The following is a 21,884-nucleotide window of genomic DNA, read 5'->3' on the forward strand; positions in this document are numbered from 1 at the left end:
TGAATTTAAAAGTTTACACACATTTCAGAGTTTTAGATTACATTCTCTGAAAAGTAAGTGCGAAGCAAAGAAGTGCTTGTTTTTCTACCAGCATGCAAACCAGAAATCAAAAGGATTTGAGAAGCAGCTTATTGAAAGAATGCTTCATTTAGACAGCACGTGTAACTAAATATCAGTAAAACTCTCAGCTTATCCACAGAGATACTTGACAATATATGTTCATTAAGCATTCTTGACAAATCTGAGTTATACTAAAAAAAGCATAGATCCACTTAAGACAGCCCAAAACCAAAAGCAAGGAAGGGGATAAAGGCAAAGGCAAAAAGCAGAAGGAAAAAAAGGAGTTTCTGGGGGACAGGAAGATCTGCAGCAAACTTCCTCTGTATGGCAGCATAAATGTGTTGGCTACAGAGCTAAGAAATCTCAGTCTCGGTGTTCAGGGTTTTCAAGCATGCCTAAAGTTACTTTAATATTTCATTAAAATAATACAGGCATTATAAATAAAGCAGGAGATTTAGAACAGGTTCTGTTCTAGGTAAGTGGAATTTTACTGGTAGTTCACTGTTGAGTTGTTCAGCTGTGGTCACCAACTTAGCAGAGCAAGCAAAGAGCCTCTTTCTGCACCAGAAAGAAACAACCAGACACAGAAACTTCAATTCTCCTCAGGGCTGGGACCAGTAAAGCCACCCATGCAGGCTCTTTGTACACTATCCCCCTCAGTGCTCCTTTCCCATTCAACATCTAGGCATTTTCATTTCAGAAAAGTGCTCAGAGAAGTTTTACCAGCAAAATTACAGGGGCCACATGTTGCATGGAATGACACTGGAAGGGAACTGGCTCATAACTACATGAAAACCACTCTGCTATACAGAGATTCCATCTTCTTCCAGATAAAAATGAGATCTCTGATGATTTAATGCAATTTTATTCAAAGTTTTGAAGGCAAAAAGTACACCAATTCAGCAGGCAGAACATACTGGGGGTAAAGGATGTGAAAGGATGTGAAGATAAGGGTTAACATTCCGTATTCTATCTGTAAAAGATGATCTTCAGTAATCGCAGACATGCCTCAACACGACTTTAATTTGAAGAGTGGTTACTTTAAAACAGATCTGAGTCATCTGTGGTTTGCTTAAATAAATTTCCACAGGTGGAATTGTGTAATAATTGATTCATGTATGGGAACCTAATGTCCATCTTCAAAAGACACCTTAATATGAGGGCAGGACAGAAGATTAAGTGGATAGCCTGTGTAGGAATTAGAGTTACACCTGCTTTGCCTTCCAGGCACATACAGCAGAGTCCTTCATTCTCCTCCTCACTTTGGGAAGCCCAGAGAGCCCAAAGTGCCCAAGTGCCACTCCACTGAAGAGTGAGCAAGACAAACTTCAACTGCAGCCTCTGCACAATCTTGAAACATGAACCTCTAAAATGAGACGCTGGAATAGAGAAGTTGGGCAAGTACCACTCCTTCCTCAAGAAAAACAAAAGGTTAAGGATAGAAAACCCAACAACCACGCTGAATGCAAATAAAATCATTTTAATCTTCCTTTCCTTTGGAGTAAGCTGGGAAAGCCTGACCATTCAGGTTAGGCTGGCTTATGACTGAGAGGCCAAGATAAATTGCTGGTTAGAAAACAACTGACATTGCTTTGGTCTAGACTGAAGGTGCAACACCGAGGACAGGCTTCACAGCTGTGCTGCTTCAAGTTGCTCTTCAACACACACAGATCTTACCTGGCCTCGTGGGGGCAACAGCAGCCCCAGATGGAATTGCAATGTCACTGTAACTTGTTTGTATCAAAGGCATTTGCAACGCTATTGTATATTCAGAGAAAAATGCCTTCCCTGCCCGTGTTCCAAGCAAGACAGATGGAAATCAGTCTGGCCCAGAAGCCACGTAGCTCCGGGCACAACACTTTGTGTGACAGAATGTGCCCTGCAATTAAAGTCAACTTCAGTAGTTCCTCCCAGAGGAAACTTGGCTTCTGACCCCAATTGCACAGGACACGACTGCTCTGGCTCAAGGTTAAAGTACTCTGGAGAAGAGGCTGACCTCCAAAAAAGCATCACAGCAAAGGCTGGGGACAGGCCAGGAAAGCTGAAATGCCTAGACACCCGACATGTGATTACTGAGGAATGTCAGCTATTCCCAAACACTTCCTAATTCTCTGCAACACTGGCAATACACAGCCCTTTACATAACACAGGAGCATATCTTCCTGTGAATTTTTTAAGAGACACACATAAAAACAATTGTAAATCATTAAGCTTGTCCCATCGTTTCTTATAATTACCATTCCTTGTCCTACAGCAGCTGAACAATCACAAGCACACTGTGTTGCCGACAGGCATTTCACAGGCACGGGGTACTGTCACACTGAAAGCAGAAATTGGTGCTTGGCTTCCTCTTTCCTTTTCCAGTTCACAAAATTGCATGCCTGGTTCCTCTGAAGGTTTTTAAAATTCAGCTGCAATCTCACTGTGTCCACTGAGGATCTATTTTTAGAACAGTCAAATATTCCTTGCTGCTCTATTGTACCATGCCTCACGTTTATGAGTCCTATAATTAGTATTCATCACTTGTTTGGTCTTAGAATCACAGACACTTTCAATAAGAAGGTCTGTTACAACGTGTTTAACATCTGGAATACGTTAGGCTATTTTAAATAAAATTATTACTGTGCAGACAAAATCTAATTTGTGAGTGGAGGAGGACAGGATGACTACAGCACTGCTACAGTGTGGGCACAGAATTCCTCATTAAACCATTGCCTGAGAGGTTAAAGACTTTACTAGCACAAGGAAAAAAAGTCTCCAGACTTTTCCCCCTCTCCACGAAGGTTCAGTGGAACAGGTTTGACTTCATTGCCTCAGACTTCACCCACCAGGTTTTCATTTGGCCCAGAGGCAATTGGCCTCTAAGCACTGCACCAGTGATTTCACTCTTTCAAGACTGTCAGTACAGTGAGCTTCAGCAGAACACAAAATTCAATATAAATAGCAAGACCTTTGGTTTGGCTTTTGGACCAGCAAAATATCAACTGCCAGGTAGAGAGCAGCCATATTATGTTAAGCAAACCAATTAATAACTTTTAAGTACATCATATTAAGTCTTGACCATTCACTAATGTCAATGAAATGTCATCAAAATGCAGTATGATAGGGTCTGGAGCCCGCACACTATTTATCACAAGCTAGGAAGTGCAACAAAAAAATACCTTATGTCTGATGTATGGGGAGACCCTCAAAAGGTAAAAAAACTGATGGTGGAAAACCAAGAGTACAGAGCAGCAATTCCTCATGTAAAATCATAAACTACTGGACTAAGGAAGACGAGCAGCATGAAAAAGGCCCCTGGCAGGTCTAGGAGGGCAGGCAGCACAGAGAGCCTGGGCCAGGCTGTGCTGCCTCTGCTGACACAAGGAGCAGGAGGTGTGAGGCTGAGCAAGCTCTGCCAGGCTGGAGGGAAAGGATCCATCTCTTGCCAGAGCGTGTCATGAAGCACCAGCTCCTGCTGGAGGGTGTCACCACAGAGTTCACTGGGCTCCAGAAAGCATTGGGAGCACAAGAAATCAAGCACATGAAATGTTATTCCTGACAACAGCACATTCTGGACCAGAAGGCCTGTCAAGACACATTGCTGGAGGATGAGAAAGTATCCTAAGAGAGTGTTACCATATGTTTATCTCATTCCTATCCTCTCCCCTGGAGGCAGATACTGCCCTTGGCCACTGCCTGAAAGGCAGCACTAGCCAGAGAGGCCTCATGCTGCAATCCAGTTCTGTGCTTCTCATTAAGACAGAATAAAAATCCAAATTCATCATCCAGATCTTGATAACCACGTAATACCAGTGCAAGATCCATCACTGGCATGGTACAGCTTCTGCACCCCTGCATCTGCTCCCCACTAAAACACAGACAGAAAACACCACCTAGATAAGATAAGCCAATAATAATAATAATAAAAAAAGTCAAGAGTCACTTGATTCTTTTGTGAAAATAAATTAAAAGTCAGAGATTATAGACAATCACTTCTTTGTTCTTCACCCTCCTTTGCAGCAGAGAAAGGCAAACAAAAGCATGAATTGGTTTAGTCAACACAGAACAAACAAGTTCAAGTGAAATTGCTTTAAATCCTGTTCGTTACAACTTCAGTGGCTGCACCTTGCACACTATGAAACACTTCAATACAAATAAGTAATTTCATAGTGCCTTGAATTCAGTAATGAAGAACTTATCTACAAGCCAATGAATTGCACTGCAAAGAGAGTTTTGCAAATTATACAGTATAATTTACACACTGAATGAAATAATCTGAAAAAACCATCCTCTGGAAAGGCTTCTGCTGCCTGGTATGCCTGAACTGGACTGAATGTCTGTGGCATTTGAATTTTACACTAAATGAAAGGACACAATGCACACGAGAAAGGAAGTGCTCTCATCAGGAAGCTGCTCCCTTTTGCTGTGGCATAAACAACTCTAAATGGCACGTTGCCACCCTGACCAATACCAGGGAAATACTCATTCTCACAAAATGAGATCTATTATTGTCACATCATGATATGATCTAATACTACAGCAGCAGTAGGCACAGCAGAAAGTTATCAAACAGGCTGAGATGGTGAGGTTTGCAGTGCAGCTTTCAACTCCTGCACAAATTGATCTGCACATATTCCAAAAAGCATCCATACTCAAGTTATGACAGCATAAATCCCAACAAAATGAAAACAGATGTAATTATCCAGTAATCCATAACCCCACAGATTTAGATATTTAAATTCACCAATCTGACCATAACAAAACCTTGAAACAGTAAGTTAATAGAGCCCAAACATGTATAATTAAAACAGTTTAAATAAAGTTCATTTTTAATGCAAAAGAGTAGCTTCTCTTTGCTCCCTCCCACAATCCCTCTGCTGTTGCCAGAGTTAAAGGTGGTAGCCCACTGATAATTTTATTTTCAAATTTGCATATATATAGAATCCAAAACTAATTATAATAAAGCAAAACACAAGAGAAGTCCAAGATAGAAAATGCTCAGACATGAAGCTCTATACATGAATAAAGCAAAACACAAGAGAAGTCCAAGATAGAAAATGCTCAGACATTAAGTTTTATACAGTAATACAAAGCAAGACAGGCAGCCAGTCCATTCACATGTAATTGTTCCAGCATACAATGTAGAAATTTTTAATTTTCATTTTTCTGAAGCAAGGATAGAGCCCCCTTTATGCCAAAGCAACTCACAGAATCCACAACCCCAAGCCATTACGTGCAATTTGCAAGTACTTTGCACTGCTAAATAATACCTGAAGACTGCTGAATCAGGTTTCTAATGGCCCCTTCATTTAGTGTTACAGCAAGCAGCTTCTGCATTTTCTAAACTGCAGATCCCTAATTATTTCCCAAGGGAATGAGGGCTCCCAGAGTGCAGCCCCAGTGACAGATGCCCTGCTGACTCCTGTTTCTTGCAGCCAGCTGCCAGCAGCTCACCCACAGCACGGGGGGAGCGAGCACCTGCTCCCACAGGGGTGCTCAGTGAGGAAATGGGGTTGACAAGGAATTTATCTTCCTTTTTTCCACGACAACTCTGGCCCAGCCTGTGTCCCTAGGCTGGCTTGCTGATCAACTTTGCAAGAAAGCAAGAGCAGCAGCCTGGTGCATCAGCTCAGCTACAGTGGGAAACCACATATTGGTGATATTTCTCTGACCCTTAGGAGACAGAGGTCATGAACCACAAGCTGAAAAATTTTGTGGACTGGGCTAAAATTAGCATGACTTGAGCAAAAGCTGTGCAGAGAAGAGCCAAGAACATGAAGGCTGATGTCAAATTGTGATGGCTCACTGCTGGCTTGTGCTCTCTTGGCAGTGCTGTTCCATGCTGCAGTGGAGCCCAGAGGATGCCAGGCTGTCCTCCCAGCCACGTGTGGGTCCTTGGCAGGGCTCTGATCTCAGACACCACTGACTGACTGGTGGTGGCTCAAAGCAGCTGCAGTTTGACTGTGAGAAAGTCAACTTATTAAACTACCTGTAACAGCCCTTACTTAACATTTTACATGAGCTGCTAACCTAACTCTATCACAAAAATGAAATAAAGTGTTAAATAATTCAGCCTAACATGCTAGTTCTTCATTTAGAATACATGCACAGTATTTTTAAACTACATGAAAAAACAGGAAGACAAATTCACTTGGGAGAAAAGGAAATAGACCATTTAATACCAACCTGTAATTAATTTCAACTTGAGCTAATTAACAGCTTTCCTTGCATATTCTCGGAAGATTCATTTTATATTCAGAACGCAACAGCTTAAAGATTCCATCACTGGCCTCCCTCCAGAAACATACTGACTCCAAATGAAGTTCAAAGCAAAAGTAATTCTGGTTACAGCAAATACCCCCTCAATTCTGGGTTCCAGATTCTGGATTCTGAAAGTGATTTATGGGAAGGCTTTGGGCAGCACACACTGCCAAGCAATATGAAAACACCTCCTTCTGATCTCTAAGCAACATCTGGCTTCTCACTGGATATGTTTTTTTAATCAATCCCAAAAAAAATTCACCTTATCTCTTTCCCAGAAGGTTTTGAAGGCTTTTACACATGCTTCTTACTGTCTAATCACACATTAGTCCATGAGCATGAAGTTATTATACCTTCTCCAGACTGTAACTGTAGAACCCTGAGTGTCTACGACTCTGCAGGATGTGTAACCACTTATTTTCTGCCAGATTCCCACATATTTAAGAGTTTTAACTCAAAGGCAAGATCACTTGGCTGGATCAACAGATCCTGGAGCAGCACTTCACAGCAGAGCTAAAACACCTACCTGCAAGGGTGAAAAGCTTGGAGTGCTTTCAGAACAAAACACAAAAACTGTTTTGATACATATTTTCCTTCCTCTGACACCTTTCAGAGGGTGACAGTAGTGGTAGCTTAGCTTTTAAAGTGTAAAGGACTTGTTAAAAACTGACTCAAAGCATTTGGTGAAAAAGAAAAATGCAGCTGTCAGCTACAGTCAGGTCATTTGTGTGCCAAAAAAACCCCAAAGAAAAACAAAACAAAACAAAATCCCCCAAAACAGCAACAAAAAAAAATCCCAGGAAACCAAGCATGGAAGTAGCTAAGCAGGTCACGAAATAACACAAAATAACACATAAATTGCACTGTTAGCAGGCTGCTAAGTCAATATTTTTCCATAGTGCTGAAGTCAACTCTCCCATTTGTTACCCACAGCTCATTCCAAACAAGTGACCAAATAATCATTTCTTCTTACACCATGTCTGACACAGGAACCACCACCATCAACCAGCACTGTAACTGCAGGCATTTAATATAGATTCAGAAATTCCACACAAGGCTCTGCTCCACCACAGCTTTACCAACACATTTCCAACAGCAAATAAGGCTGAGTTTTCAACAAGGACAGGAAGAAAAGCAGATGAGACTCGGGGAGTTCTACAGCAGAAGGGAAAACAGCTCAGAGGTTTTGGAAGCAGACACTCAAGTTCATTCCCTTCCCCAGGATTTAAGTATCCAGGATGAATTCTCAGCAAAGTACAGTGCATCAGGGGAATAAAATATTCCTCTATATATTTAAACCCTACTTTGTGCTTTCAAAAGCACTTGCAGAAGAGCTTCCTTTTCCTCACCAGCCTCTCAACCCCTCTTCACATAATGTGTGAAATGCATTTTTTCCAGGAAAACAAAACAAGATTGGAAGGAATAAAAACGGCGAGTATTTATGAGCAGGTGTGGCACTTAGCTTGATACAGTTTGAATTTTCTTTTTAATGACTCGTTAAAGTAATAATTTTTATAGTGAAATAATAACGCACTGCTGATCAGGAAGCTCATTACAACCTAAATCAAGAGATTATACTTTGATTTGTCAATCTGGAAAAACAGAGAATTTTTTTTCTCATCTACTCTTATCACTGAAGTGTATTTATCCCATTTACAATCTTATTACTTACCTGTAATTTAGGGATACTTTAATTCATGAGATACACCTTAAGAACTATTTTTTAGACCTATAAAGCCAAAAAGAGTCACCCTGATGTCCAAAAGCAGCAAATTTGAACCATTAAAATGATAATATAATCAAAGACACTACACATTATGCTTAATAGGAAAAATTCATGCTCGAGATAGTTCAGATATTACATCAGAACAGTGGCAAAATGTGAGATCGATTTTTTAAAATTCATATTATTTCTGAAACTAAGTAATTTTGACTGTAAATAGGACATTTTCTAAACGGGCTGAAGAGCAATACATTTTCCACAGAGCTTTCAGAAACTTAAAAAGAAAAATCCCGCTGGTCAATGGTTCAATCCAATCTGTGCTTTTTCAAACATCATATTTATTTTCCATTTGCATAAATTCCACCCTTGAAATGCCATTGCAAGTGATTATTCATTATTTAAATTTACTTTGGAAATTAAACTCAAGGGGAATTATCTAAAGTATGTCAGACTGAAAATGAGCTGCGAATCTCCAAAGTTAATTTTAGCCTCATATGTGTTAAGGAAGATTCAAGTTCTTAACTGCCTTTTAATATTAAGAACTACTTATTCAGCAAAGTCCCTGTATTACTTTAAATGTAAACCTCTTTAAGCTAATATATAAAAAATTGAATCTGTAATCTTTAGAAGTTTGATAAAAGCAGCTTCTCAGTTTTTCTCCAGTATATTTAACCTTGGTAACTTGACAAGTGAGTCTAAGTAAACAGCCATTTTTCCACATTTCAGCTGCTTCCAGCATTACGTAAACTCTGAACAGGAGGAGAAGCAAAATTCTATTCGGTCTCCTGAACAGCTGTGCAAGCTGCTGCTCTGGGTGCTTTTTTAAATACATACCCACTAACACACAGAGAGTCCAGTAAGTGAATTATGACAGATATTCCACAGAGCAGCCAAAAATCATTATTTCAGCTTTGGAAAGTATTTGGTGAAATCATCTGGCCTGGGTTAGGTGTGTCAGACTAAAGTGTGGCAATTTCCAGCCCAGAATCTTTTCAAGTTTAGGAAATAGTTTCATTAAAATATTTGCATCTTAAGCATTATCTGGAACCACACAACTTGCCAATAGAAGGAAATCTTCAAGGGAAGTAGCTTATATTAGATTTTACACAGCTGGACTGTAATGATGAGGGAAGGTGGGAAGCTTTGGATGTCCCAACTCTCTCAGAGCCTCAGCTCCTCACCAATCCCCAGCTTGGAGATAAGAGGTCATGCCTTAAGGATATTGTCACAGAGATATATTAGGGCTCACCACATGAGTTTTAGATTTCAGTGGAGGAAGCATAACAGAGAAACTTATTTTCAATATCAATTTAACTCAGGAAAAGAATTTTGACTCTTGTCTACTTTAGAAGTCTTTATATCATAATTGCCTGCAAACCGCTTTTGTTTTGATAATCACAGCTTAGATCAAAGTGGAATAAAATTCAGTTTTTTATCTTAATATAGAGCTGCAGTCACCCTTAGCAGAGAACAAAGTTCCCTGGGAACACACTAGAGCTGCATGAATGGAATGCTGATTGTGCTCCATTCTCCCTCAAGTACCTCTTGGAAACCCAGGAAGGGAAAAGTGGGCAAATCGGAAATTTGCACTATAAATTACCCACTCTGCAAGTGGCATTCTCTCAGTGCCTTCCAGAACAGAAGAATTAATACTGATTTCTCTATCTGAAGGCTAGCTATTAGTTTGACTTAAGGAGTTCCCATTTGCAATTGCAACACGTATCATCCAGGGAATCTTCCCAGTGCACATGGGCTTCACTGACACTGGTGAACTGCAGAGAAAGAATTGCCTCTGGAGTTCCACAGAATGCCCAGGGAAGGGAGAACAACTGGCCAAATAAAATTTTTAGAAGTACTCAGCACCTGAACAAAAGATGAGATCTCACACAAGAGCCAGGCTAGAAACAGTGATTTTTTTATTAAGACAATTCAGCTGCCACACTGACCAAAGTTTTCTCCAGAGATATTTTACTGACAGATTGATATCTCTGGGCGTGGGTTTAAACCTCTACTTGAGGACATATTCTCTCAAGGGCTGGGAGCAAATAAAAGAGAGGGGCAAAGGAAAATCAAACACAACACAATGTTAAGTCATTTCTTGGGTGCTTTAAATCCAAGCCTGGTGTATGCCAGGCTGTTCCTCGTTTCAGAAGAGTTGCTGGCACTGTTAAAATAACATTACAGCACTTTTTTTTTGTTGAGAATATGCAAGGTAGTGCTTCCACTTTAGCGAGCACAGAATTTGACACAAGTATTCCTCCCAAAAATGCTTCAGCTTATGCAATCACTGTTCAACCAAGAGGAAACAGTAACAAAACAGTAACAAAAAGCATCAAGATTGCATATACTGTTTATACGCCTCACAGAATTTGACTCATGGAATCCTCCACACACTTCACAAAATTCTGATGGACCACCAGCAAGAATTTTATGAGTTTTAAAAATCAGTAACAGCAGCAATATGGCAGGGGGAGGATGTTCATCCAGTGCTCATATTCTGAACAAGTCCAAGTGATAACCCACTGTTCTGACACAACCTAAATAAATCAGATGTATTATTGCTCAGCTAAACTTCTAGACTCTGAAAGGATCCTGTGCGGCTGATTCTTTTTATAAGCATTCCTCTCCTCTTAGTTCACTTTTAATTTTTAACTACCATTATATCCTAGTTGCATATCTTCTATAGCCTCTTGCTTTCTAAAGAAAAATTTGAATGTAAGGGAAGACTTTATATTTATTAAATATTATTCTTCAGATATTATCCCCAAGATAATACAGAACAGTTTGAGAATTCTCAGTTAATACTAATAAAAAGAAGTGTTTATAGTTACACCCAGCAAAGCATTGTGGACAATTCTGATATCAGCATTTTGACTCAAAATATCCTTAAGGAAATAATTTGGGAAGAGTTCTCACCTTCAATTTAGCAGCAAGGTAAAGACTCATCAGTATAGCAAACAGCCAGGGAATTCCATTTAAGAAACTAATTTTGGCTGATAGATCTAAGAAGCAGTATAACTTCACTGAAGGCTAAAGTTACAGACACCACCAAATCTCACTGAGGGACCACCTGGAGCCCAGCTGTCAGTGCTACTGAAGTCATAAAGACCTTACACATATCACAGTTGGCTTCTTCACTGCTCAGCAAAATAGCAACTCTGCCTTGAAGTGTCTGCAAAAGCAAGACCTACATGTGTAACACTGGAGGCAGCCTTAGGAATAAGATACAAAGAAATGCAAAGAGTGATCTTATCCTTTTTGCCCTGTGACTGCAAAGGATCACTTCTGTAAGGAACCCTGCACTCCAAACCACATGATCTATCCAAATATTTACTCTATGAGCGCTATTAAAACTCTCCTCTGAAGTCATTAAACACAGTATTTTCAGCAAGTGAAATCAAACAATTATTATTTAGGTTACAGTTCACTTTTAACCGTTTTTATCAGGGAAAAGCTCCTTAATTGCTCTCTGTAACTCATAAGAGCCCCACAGCTGTGGTTTCAAATGAATATACTTTAAAATGTCAAAAACCTACTTCCACTCTGTTTTCTAAAAGGAAAGAAAAGGGAGGGAGAGGAGGAGATATAGAGAAAAAGGAAACCTAATTAAATTTCTTTTTGTTTTTTTCATTACTATTTGTACCACTATCATACCCATTAGCAACATGCACCAAAAGGCTTTTTGTTCATCTCTCTGGCCTTCCTACCAAGTTTTTTCTTCCCTTCCCTCAAAATGTTCCCCAAGTCCTTTCTCCCTTTTCATTCAGGCATATCCTTGCTCTCATGGCTTTCTCTGTGCTCTCTAATCCTGCAAACTCTACGCTGTCTATGAAGACACAACCATAACAACGTTTTTAATCAGTGTACATGACATTTCCTCCTGTCCTAGAATAGTCTGCCCCCAGTAATCAACTCCCAGTACACTTCAATCCTACTTTTGCTCTAACTTCCAAATACATCTACAAACACTATCTAAACTTTGGCAGAAAAGGAGAGAACATTATGTTAAGAAAATATTCTGGGCACAGAGGAAACCATTGAAACACATAGCTCTCATATTTTGCATTTTGTTTTCACTTTTGTATGTTCTACAGTATCAAACAAAGCCCAGCAAGCACTCAGCAACACAAGGAAATGTCAAGAAGGAAACTGCAGCAAAAATTAATACTTACAGCCATAATTAGCTCAAAAGGGTGTTTATACACCCGTACGGGGGACTGGTACTTCTGCACCATGGCTGCAGTTTAGTGAGATCAACTCAAACCTGAAAAAGAAATTTTCAAAACCATCTGTCAGACGTAGGAAGCCATTTTCAATTCTCTCTTACAATTAGTCTGTGCATGGTACCACGCTAGCAATTCCACAGGAAATCCTTCACAATTCCCTGACAACCTTTTTTCAGACCCAACAGGGGCCCTGAAAAGCTATATATATATATATATTTCTGTCAGAAATGACTTATCATTTCTTCCAAAGACAAGATAAAATTAGCACATTTTTAGTCCACTTTTAGTAACAAATCTTCAACATATTTTATGACTCTTTGTCAGGATGGTGACACTTCCTGTGCTGCTGCTGAGAACCAAACACTGACACATCCCAGCGACAGGCAGAGAAGCATTTCCCAGTCCCTCAGCATGGTATGTGGGCTGCCCTGCTCAGAGCAGGGACTTGGAGAAAAAAAAAAAAAACAAAGAAATACAGAAAGCACAAAAAGAGGGTAAAAAAAAAAAGTATCAAAAGTGCTTGTTTGCAGAAAGAAGGGAAAAAAATGGATTACAAAAGCACACTGATTAATCAAGGGTATTCCTTGATCATTTCTAGAAAAAATGAAACTTTTGAGAGAAACTTACGAGATAGCTGGGGGAAAAAACTTCGAGAAAAATTTCACTATGCAGCCAGAAAAGATTCGCTGGCAACACGGAGAGGAATCACTCCAAAGGCTTCGTGCCTGCTCTACCCAGCAAAGTGCTCGACCCGAACTCTCTCGACTGCAATTACGTTTATTGAAAAATCCTGGCAGTAGCACTGGCATATGAATCGCGGGCTGCGAGCCAGCCTCATTTTAGCGAGAAACGGGTTTGCTACAGCAAGTTCGCTTCGCTTTTCTGTCGGGAAGGCGCTGCGGGAGCGCTCCCCGCCCCGGAGCTGGGGCAGCGCGGCTCGGCGGCTCCCCGGCCCCGGCCGGAGCCAAGAACAGCCCCCCGAGCCACAGGAAAGTTCTCCGGCATCCCAGCCCCGAGAAGAATTTACCCATGACTACCCCGCAATTTTCTTCTTAAAAAAAAAAAAAAAAAAACACCTGAATCAGCACAAACAGCCGCAAACGCTCTCTAATCCCCGGACAAAAAGAGTTACACAACAAAGAAACTCCGCGTTCCTCCCGCCGCGGCGGAACCGGGGCGGCCCGGGAGGGGACGGGATGGAGGGACACCGGTGACAGCCCTGAGCTCTCCCGGAGGGAGCCGGGACAGCCCGGGAGGGATCGGGACACCTGTGACAGCTCCGCAGCGAGCGGGACACCGGTGACAGCTCCGCGCTGCCCCGGAGGGACCCGGGACAGTCCGGGAGGGACACGGGTGACAGCTCCGCGCTGTCCCGGAGGGACCCGGGACAGTCCGGGAGGGACACCGGTGATAGCTCAGTGCTGCTCCGGAGGGACCCGAGACAGTCCGGGAGGGACACCGGTGATAGCTCAGTGCTGCTCCGGAGGGATCCGGGACAGCCCGGGACGGGACAGAGGGACACCGGTGACGGGACAGAGGGACACCGGTGACGGGACGGAGGGACACTGGTGGCACCACGGAGGGACACCGGCGGCACCACGGAGGGACACCGCGCTGCCCCGCAGGGACCCGGCCAGAGCCGCCTGCCCGGCCCGGCCGGAGCGCAGCGGCGTGACCCGCCCGCGGACCGCGACCCCCGCCCCACCACCACCACCACCACCACCCCCCGTCCACCACGGGCAGCGCCGACCTCTCCTCGGGGCTCCCCGCAGCCAGCGCCGAGAGGAGCCGGCGCGGAGCGGGCGGACAATGGGAAAGTTGCCGCGGGGCAGGGCGGCGGGGCTGGGGGGTCAGCGGGGCGCGGGCCGCGGGAGGCTCCGCGCCGCCCTTACCGCTCGCAGCCGGCCGCGCTCTCGCCTCATGCCGCCGGGGCAGCGCCGTCCTGCGCGGGCGGGGCGCGCGCGCCCGTCGCTGGCCGGGCCGGGCGGGGGCGGGCCCGGCGCCTGCGCGCGCTGCCGGGGGCGGCGGCGCGCGCGGGGCGCATGCGCGGGGCGGCCGGCGGGCGTGAGGGGGGCGATGGTGTGGGGGAAAAGGGGTCTTAAAAGTCATCGAGGTTCGCTCCCTGCGCGGGCGGGGATGGCGTGCGTTACAGCAGGTTGCTTCGGGCATTGTCCAGCTTGGCTTTGAACGCTTGCAGAGCCACGGCTGCTCCGTTCCATCGCCTCACCGCCCTCACAAAGAATTTCTTCCAAACCTCTAATCACAGGATCAGTTAGGATCGAAAAGGCCTTTGAGATCACCTAGTCCAGCCTATGACCTAACACCACCTTGCCAGTTAGACCATGGCGCTAATTGCAACTTCCAGTCTTTTCCTAAACACCTCCAGGAATGATGACTAAACAAATCCAAGCCTCCTCTCTGTCAGTGTGAAGCCATTCCCCCTTGTCCTGTCACTACCTGCCCTGGTAAATACTCTTTCCCTCATCTTTCTTGCAGGCTCCCTTCAAGAGCAGCAGGAAGCTGAGCTGGGAGAGGTTTGGGTTGGATATGAGGAAGAGTTTTTCCCCCAGAGGGTGGGCGAGCACTGGGACAGGCTCCTCAGGGAGGTGGTCACAGCACTGAGTCTGAGATCAAGAATAATTCTGACAATGCTCTCACATGGTGGGACTCTTGAGGTGTCCTCTGCAGAGCCAGGAGCTGGACTCGATGGTCCTGGTGGGTCCCTTCCAACTCAGCAGATTCTGTGATTCTGTACTGGAAGACTGCAATTAGCTCATCCTGAAGGCTTCTCCAGGCTGAACAATCCCAATTCTCCCAGCCTTTCCTCTTATCAGAACTGCTCCAACCCTCCAATCCTCTTGATCCGATCACAGGTCCATGTCCTGTGCAGGAGCCCCAGAGTATTCCAGGTGTTCTCACCTGGGTGGAGCAGACAGAGTCCCTCAAACACAGAGTCACAGACACACAGCGTGGGTGCAGGAGGGCATGGACAGTGGGACATGGCACCTCCTGCAGGTACTTCCCCTGCCCTCAGCCCCCTGAGCATCTCGTGGTCCCACACCCCTCGTGGCTCCCTTGGCACGGGGCTCTGGGGAGTTCTGGGTGGGTTTCAGGCACCACCATGGGCAAGGTCAGCTTAGAGCGATGGCACAGCATGGTGCTGCAGGGCCATGGGGCAGTGCGAGAGCAGGGACCCACCTCGGTCACTGCTGGAGCATCTTTCCACCTCTTCTCTGTCTCTGAAATCAGCCAGTATTCACCCAGCTCAGGGTATTTGCAGTCTGGGATGCCTCAAAGAGCTCTGTCTCACACTATGTGTGGTTTAAATGTGATATACTAAAAGCAAAGAAGTACAATTGTGGTTTTTACAGTACCAGAGTATCACAAACTGTATTAAAATAAGGACTTGAAAGTTAGGAACCCGTGTCTCTGCTCCCTTCAGCAGCACTATTGAGACATTTTGTTTACCCACAATATCTTTTATTAATGGCTCACTCCCTCAGAATATAAATCTACTAAAATTCAGTGTCCTGACATTTTGATGCAATTCTTTCTCTAGGAAAGCTGAATTTGTGGTTACCACTAATGAGGGATTAAGCTGCCATTCTTTCTTATACAGATATTTTGTTTTTTAAAGTTAGTCAAGCATAGCCTCTTGTCTGATCTGAACTAGGCCTTACAAGAATTTGTTGAATGTTAAGAAATTGTTCCTCTGAATCTCATTTCTGTTGTGGCACTTGGCCAGTTGCCTTCATGTTGCTGGAATTAACTAGTTAACTGTAATTAGATTTAGTTATCTGATTGATATTCCATGCCATTATGCCTGCAACATCCTTTTCCTGCTCTGAATGCCTGAGATATAATCCTACTGGCGTAGCAGGGTGAGGAATTCACGCCCACTCAGATTCCTTTTTGTTCATAACATTTCCCTCTTTAGATTCTGGGCAATGTTTTAATTCTGACTGCCTCTATTCTACTTCACTAAATGGCCAGGTAACCAGAAAAGCTTTATTTGGACTTTTAAAGGTATTTGAAGTTTACTGATAGAGTTAAAATCCATAATTTAATGTTGAAATCAATCTTAGTTTCAGCTGTTTTCTGCAGAAATAACAATATTAGCAAGATAGACAAAGAAGAGGAAAGTAATGTAGGTTTAAATTTTTCTGCTGTTGTTTATTTTCTTGTTACATCTTCTCTTATGGAAGCTCCAGCCACGCATCATTAAGAGGAATATAATGAATAAATGTGTGGGTGAAATGTTTGAAGAAAGCTGTGAGGCATGCTGGAGACTGAAGCCCAGAGAACACAGGCTGAAAGTGCAAACCGTTCCATATTTTTGGAAAATTAGGAACACAGCCTGCTAGATATGAAGGGAAGTTTAGCCTTAGGGAGGTTATGCAAGGTCGGTCACTTCCCTCCATCTGAGCACTTTCCCTGGATTGCATTCCTTCATGTCATGAACTTCAGTTACACAACTCGAAGCAACTGTTATCTTGATTCAGGCAATATTGCCATGGAAATTAATGAGAACTATTGGTAGTCCATCCTTTACTATTAATAATAACTAACTGAAAGTGCAGTTGCCTGGGAGCAGTACAGAGCTGAGGCATATGAGAAAAGATTCAAAATGCCTCTCAGCCGTGCTGGAATGCAGCTCAAACTCCTGGAATTTTAACAGGCAGGAACTTGCTCTGTTTCTTTCCTTTGCATATCAGGCAGTGAAGAAAAGTCAAGTGATCCTGACTTCTTACTGTCCATGAAGTCTCATCTTCAGAGATGTACTAAAGAAAGGAGATTGTCAGCAGTTCATCACAAAAGAGAATGTGTTCACTCAAGGTCTTGCTGCTAAGCTGTATATTTATTAAAATATGTGGAAAAGGGATGAGAGTTTGGGTTCAGACACAATAAAGTGCTTCAAGAGCTATTTCCTCACAGATCAGTCCTGTCTGAGTCAGTGGAATTTTTTATGTACTGCTGGCTGCATTGAAATAAATACCTGCTTCCTAAACTTTCAAAGCCATGGAAATGATCCCAAATGATAAGACCGCCAGCATGATGGAAATAATAATAAGCAAGATGAGTGACAAACAGTTAATGGAACAGAGTTGCCCTGGGGACATTGATTCTGGTTTGCAGAGTTTTTATTTAATGCATCACAGGTGTTTCACTAGGTGTCACCATTTTTGCTTTCCCTTGTCAGTCTAGGGAGAGACAAACTTGTAAAGCTGGGTGTGAGGATGTGGGAACTCCTTCACCTCTCTTCTCTTAAAAGTAACTGTGACCCCCAGGTTCAGCCCTCCAGACACAGACTTGAATGTTGCCCATCCTCTACAGTTGCACATACTTCTGTAAGCTCCCTGGACACCCTGTACTGAGAAAACAGTGAACAGCAGGAAAAATCTCTCCACGTATCTCTGGAGATCGTAAAGCCCTTTATGATGGCAGGGAAGACACTAATAATCCCAATATGCAGTATAAATACTGAGGCTCACAAAATGCCATAGGTTAAGTCACACAGTAAGTCAGTATGAGAAAGAAGACCAGAGCTCCTCACTTCCTAGGTGGTTCCCTTATTTCCAGGTATTATTTCCTGCCTTTTATCTCTGCAGTAGTTTTCCACTAGTCACCAGTTTGGGATAAGGGTTAAATATCTCTAGACTGGCCTGTGTTCAGAGAGGGGATGTTAATGTACAATACCCAGAGGGTTTTACACTCTGTGATGAGATTTTTATTCAGGATAAAACCAGCCTTAGTTTACTGTAGTTTATTGCACCGTAAGTGAAGGTGTATTAACCTTATACTACTATTTGATTTATCTGAGCTTTCCCATAGAAAAGCCTTAAATGACCTTGTAGACTTGAGCCCTTTAATTTCTTGATGCCACAAACAGGCAGAAACATGTTTTTTCCTGTCTTCTCAAGTGACTGGTAGGAAAATTGAATTGTAGCCTGGGAGCTGGCCAGGGACACCAGCTGCCAGGGCTTGGAGTCCAGCAGCTGACATCAGAGCACTGGCTCCATTGACAGCAAAGGTTACGCAGACAAACATTAGCAAATAGGACCAAGTCCTGATTCATAAAATAGATGAGCTGGGATGAGCATGGCACGTGTCCCAGCCCTTATTCCCAAGCTCTCCCTGCAAAGCCTGGACCCATCCAAGGCTCCCTGCCTCGAGTTCTGTGTCACTGCTCAGGAGCCGTGCGATGCTGAAACAAAAGTGAGCAGGTGGTGCAGGGGGGGCTGCTCGTACAGAGATAATTAAAAGTGAGGAGCTGGTGGAATGGATATTCTGGGTGAAGAATCAGATCCAACATTTATTGCAATACCTGTGTTGGATGTTTGTAACACCTAAAAGCCTGATAGCACCGTTTTCTCAGGGGACTGTGAGGAGCAGGGGACACCCTCTGGGGCTCCCACTGAGTTATTTTATCCCTTAGAGGTGGCACAGGTTAAAGAGATCTCACCCCCATGATCTTTTTTCTAGTAAAGAAAATAAAGGTACAGGGAATAAAGGGAAAACCACTTGGATAATAATTAATTTGCTGAGGTGTTTTATTGATGCTAAAGATGTCAAGCTCATAATATAGGGAGCTGGAGTTATGAGTGAGGAAGTGTTCATTGGGCTGATGAGTATGCCCAACTTCTCAATTTGCCTTTGCCAACAGTTTTGTGTCCATGTCCCTGGGAGCTGCCGGGTACCTGCCTTCCAGAGAACAGCCTGTTTCCAGTTGTCTCTTTAAATAACTTAAAGCACCCTCAGGATCTGATCACTTATTTCTTAGAAAAACAGGAGTCTCAGCCAAAGGCTCACAGAAACGATGAGTAAATTTCCTATAAAAATAAAAACAAAGGCTGTTTACCATCCCTCCTTTTAATGACCCTGACAGTTCAAATACTCTCAGCTGCTTCAACAAGCACTGAATCAAGCTGCTGGGTCACTCACCAAGTAGAGACTTTGTCCCTATTTGCCTCTAACATGTTGATAATTATTATTTCTTTTAATACAAGAAGAGTAACAAGAAATAATTAGTTACTATTTAAAGTATTGCACAAATCCATCTTCTTTTAAAGGACACACTGACTCTGGGTCTGCACCCTGTGGGCAAACACAGCACCTTTCAGTGGAGCTCTGTCAGGATAAGTTGCCTTTGTGACTGCTGCTCCTCCAGCATCACAGTGCCTGTGTCTACAGCTTATTCCTGTGCCTGGAGGAAAACGAGGCATTATGAGGCACTTGCACACCAAAATAACTACCAGTATTGCTATTTTAGGGTTTATTTTTTAACTTGCAGTCTGTGGATCAGGCCTGTGCTGGCATCCTTCATCCACGCGTGTCTCAGAACTTGAGAAACACAAGTTTTGTGACGCTGTTTGCAGACCCCAGAAACGCTGCTTATCCTCTCTGATCAGCATCATGCTTTGCATGAATTCCGGTCCTGTATCCAAGGCAATCTCATTATTTGCTATACACGCTCAATCTGCTGCCTAATTTCTTTCTCCTTCTCATGGGGGAGGAACCTTCCTGTGCTCCACAGGCGTGCCTGTGTTTAGGAGATTAAAGAAAGCAGGCAAGACGCATGAAAAATGTCAGCCCATCGCGGCGGCAGCAGCCTGAATGGGAGCACAATTCCGAGACAGCTGTTCCTTGCAGTTGAATTGTCTGTGTCAGGGACTGCAGGGCTCAGCTCCGGAGAGGTGTGAGGCAGAGGGCACGGCCGAGCAGAGGGCTGGCTGCAGCCGGGGAGCTGGCACAGTGCGGGCAGCAGCTCTGCTGATTCCGACACGGCCGCAGCATTAATCAGTCTCGGCCTGGAGCGCTGCTGGCTGGCTGTCCTGGAATTAATTTGGCTAATGTAGAGCCTGATGGAAAGCTACGTTTGCAATCTTTCTGCCAGGCAAGGCTGGACAGATTGATAGCATCCTCTGTCCCTGGGTAAGAGAGCTCACAGCAGCTCCACTGAAGGGACACCCTCTGAGAGTGTGGCTCCATCCCCCGAGGGCTGAGAGAGAAGATGTGTAACACCTCCTGGCTCTGGTGCTTGTCAGAGGGAGCCTGAGAAGACAGGGAAGAGGTGGCAATGTCACAGGGGTGGCCCTGCAGCCCCTGTGAAAGTGGGGGGTGTCAGAGTTTTTTCTGAGGGCAGGTTTCAGTACCAGCCTCCAAATAACTTGTTTTGACAAAGGGGATGGTCTCCAGCACAGGATGCCTATTTGCAGTCATGGTTACAAGCTGGTGGCTGCAGACGAATGTGTGACCACTAAGTATTTAAGTTGTCTAATGAACAGCTGTTTGATCTGCTTTTGGTCACGACCAGGCTTTCATTATCTGAAATGTGCCCAGACAACTCCCTGGACAGAGACTGGGAATGAGCCCAGTGCTTTCCTTGTGCCCCATCCCCAACACCCCTGCTATGCACCTGGGCCCTTGTGGGCCTTTGCTGCACCACTTCTGTGGGGAGCAAGAAAAGAGAGTGTTATGAAGCACCCAGGAGGAGGCAAGAGGCAGGTGAATATGATAGTGGTGGCAGAACCAGCCCAGCAGAGGCTCCAGAGAAGCAGAGGACAAATCTGCCCAGCAGTTCACCCAGAAATAGCATCCAGCTTGGAAAGCAGATGAGGGTGCACAATAGAAAGGATGATATAAAAGGGAGACCATCACCTATCCACCAGAGCCCCAGCTAAATTAATTTTCTGTCACAGTCAGCAGGAAAGGACTTTCTGAGAGAGGCTGAGCACCCCTTTACCAGGAGCCACCCCGTGAGATGCCCTGGGCAAGCAGCTGCGTGCCTCCCCTCCTCACCACTGCACTGGCACGTTCAGGAACACAGAGAGAGCTGGAGCTGATTGCAATAAACCCATTAGCACATGGATGTGAGCCACAACACAGCACTGTGCAAACTAACCCAGAAGGACATTTGCAATGTAGGCAAGTTAATTGCCAAAAATAACCCCCAACCCACCCTGGCTGCTCCGCTTTGCCATGGGAACAATATTGTGCATGTGATCACATTCAGCAGGACACAAGCAGCCTAAGGGTCTTTTTACATTTGGCTTGAAAAGGCTAAAAATAGACCCCAAACCACATTCCTTTTTTGCATTGCCATCTCCTCTGCCTCTTCCTATTCACTGGCACTTTTTCATGCAAAGCAGGATTTGGGATCCAAGGCCCCATAATTAGACTCCAGCCTGGCAGCTGTAAGTGGAACAGCTGGAGGTGTTATTTTTATGGGTTATTAATTGACTCCATGAAAGCCCAGCAAACAGAGAGCCAGCGAGCTGCAGTCCACAGCCACATGACAAGGTCTTAGTGACAGGAAAAGATAAAATAAAAGAGAGAACGCAGAATCCTAAAGCCGATTAGTTATAGCAATTTCTCCAAAGCTAAATATAGGGAAAAAATCCTCTCCCATGTTCAGCTTCGTTGGCGGAGATGAGAAAGCACAAGGAAGGAGATAGACAGAAATTTCATTTTTCACATAAACCCCCGTGGCTTCCAGAGAGAAACTGCTGCTTTGGTGACACTCCCAACACTTAAATCCAACTGTCCCTGGCAGCTCCCCCCGGGCAGCCCTTTGCTCAGCACTCACAAGTGCAGCTGCACTTGCTCCAACCTCACTGCACTGGGCAGGGGAA

At 44.1% G+C, this 21,884-nt stretch overlaps 1 protein-coding gene across 1 annotated transcript in view; it reads right to left on the reverse strand.

Annotated features, from left to right (window-relative positions):
- Positions 1-14,237, reverse strand: part of SEC14L1 (SEC14 like lipid binding 1) — a 42,959-nt gene extending 28,722 nt beyond the window's left edge. The window contains exons 1-2 of the mRNA XM_021535799.2: positions 14,145-14,237; positions 12,199-12,290 (exon numbers count right to left, since the gene is read on the reverse strand). Coding sequence (XP_021391474.1) covers positions 12,199-12,261 — 63 coding nt within the window. The 5' untranslated portion in view covers positions 12,262-12,290; positions 14,145-14,237. The remainder of the gene's footprint in view (positions 1-12,198; positions 12,291-14,144) is intronic.
- Between the last annotated feature and the right edge of the window lie 7,647 nt (positions 14,238-21,884).

The sequence above is a fragment of the Lonchura striata genome, chromosome 19 (genome assembly GCF_046129695.1).
Source record: "Lonchura striata isolate bLonStr1 chromosome 19, bLonStr1.mat, whole genome shotgun sequence".
Taxonomy (NCBI): domain Eukaryota; kingdom Metazoa; phylum Chordata; class Aves; order Passeriformes; family Estrildidae; genus Lonchura; species Lonchura striata.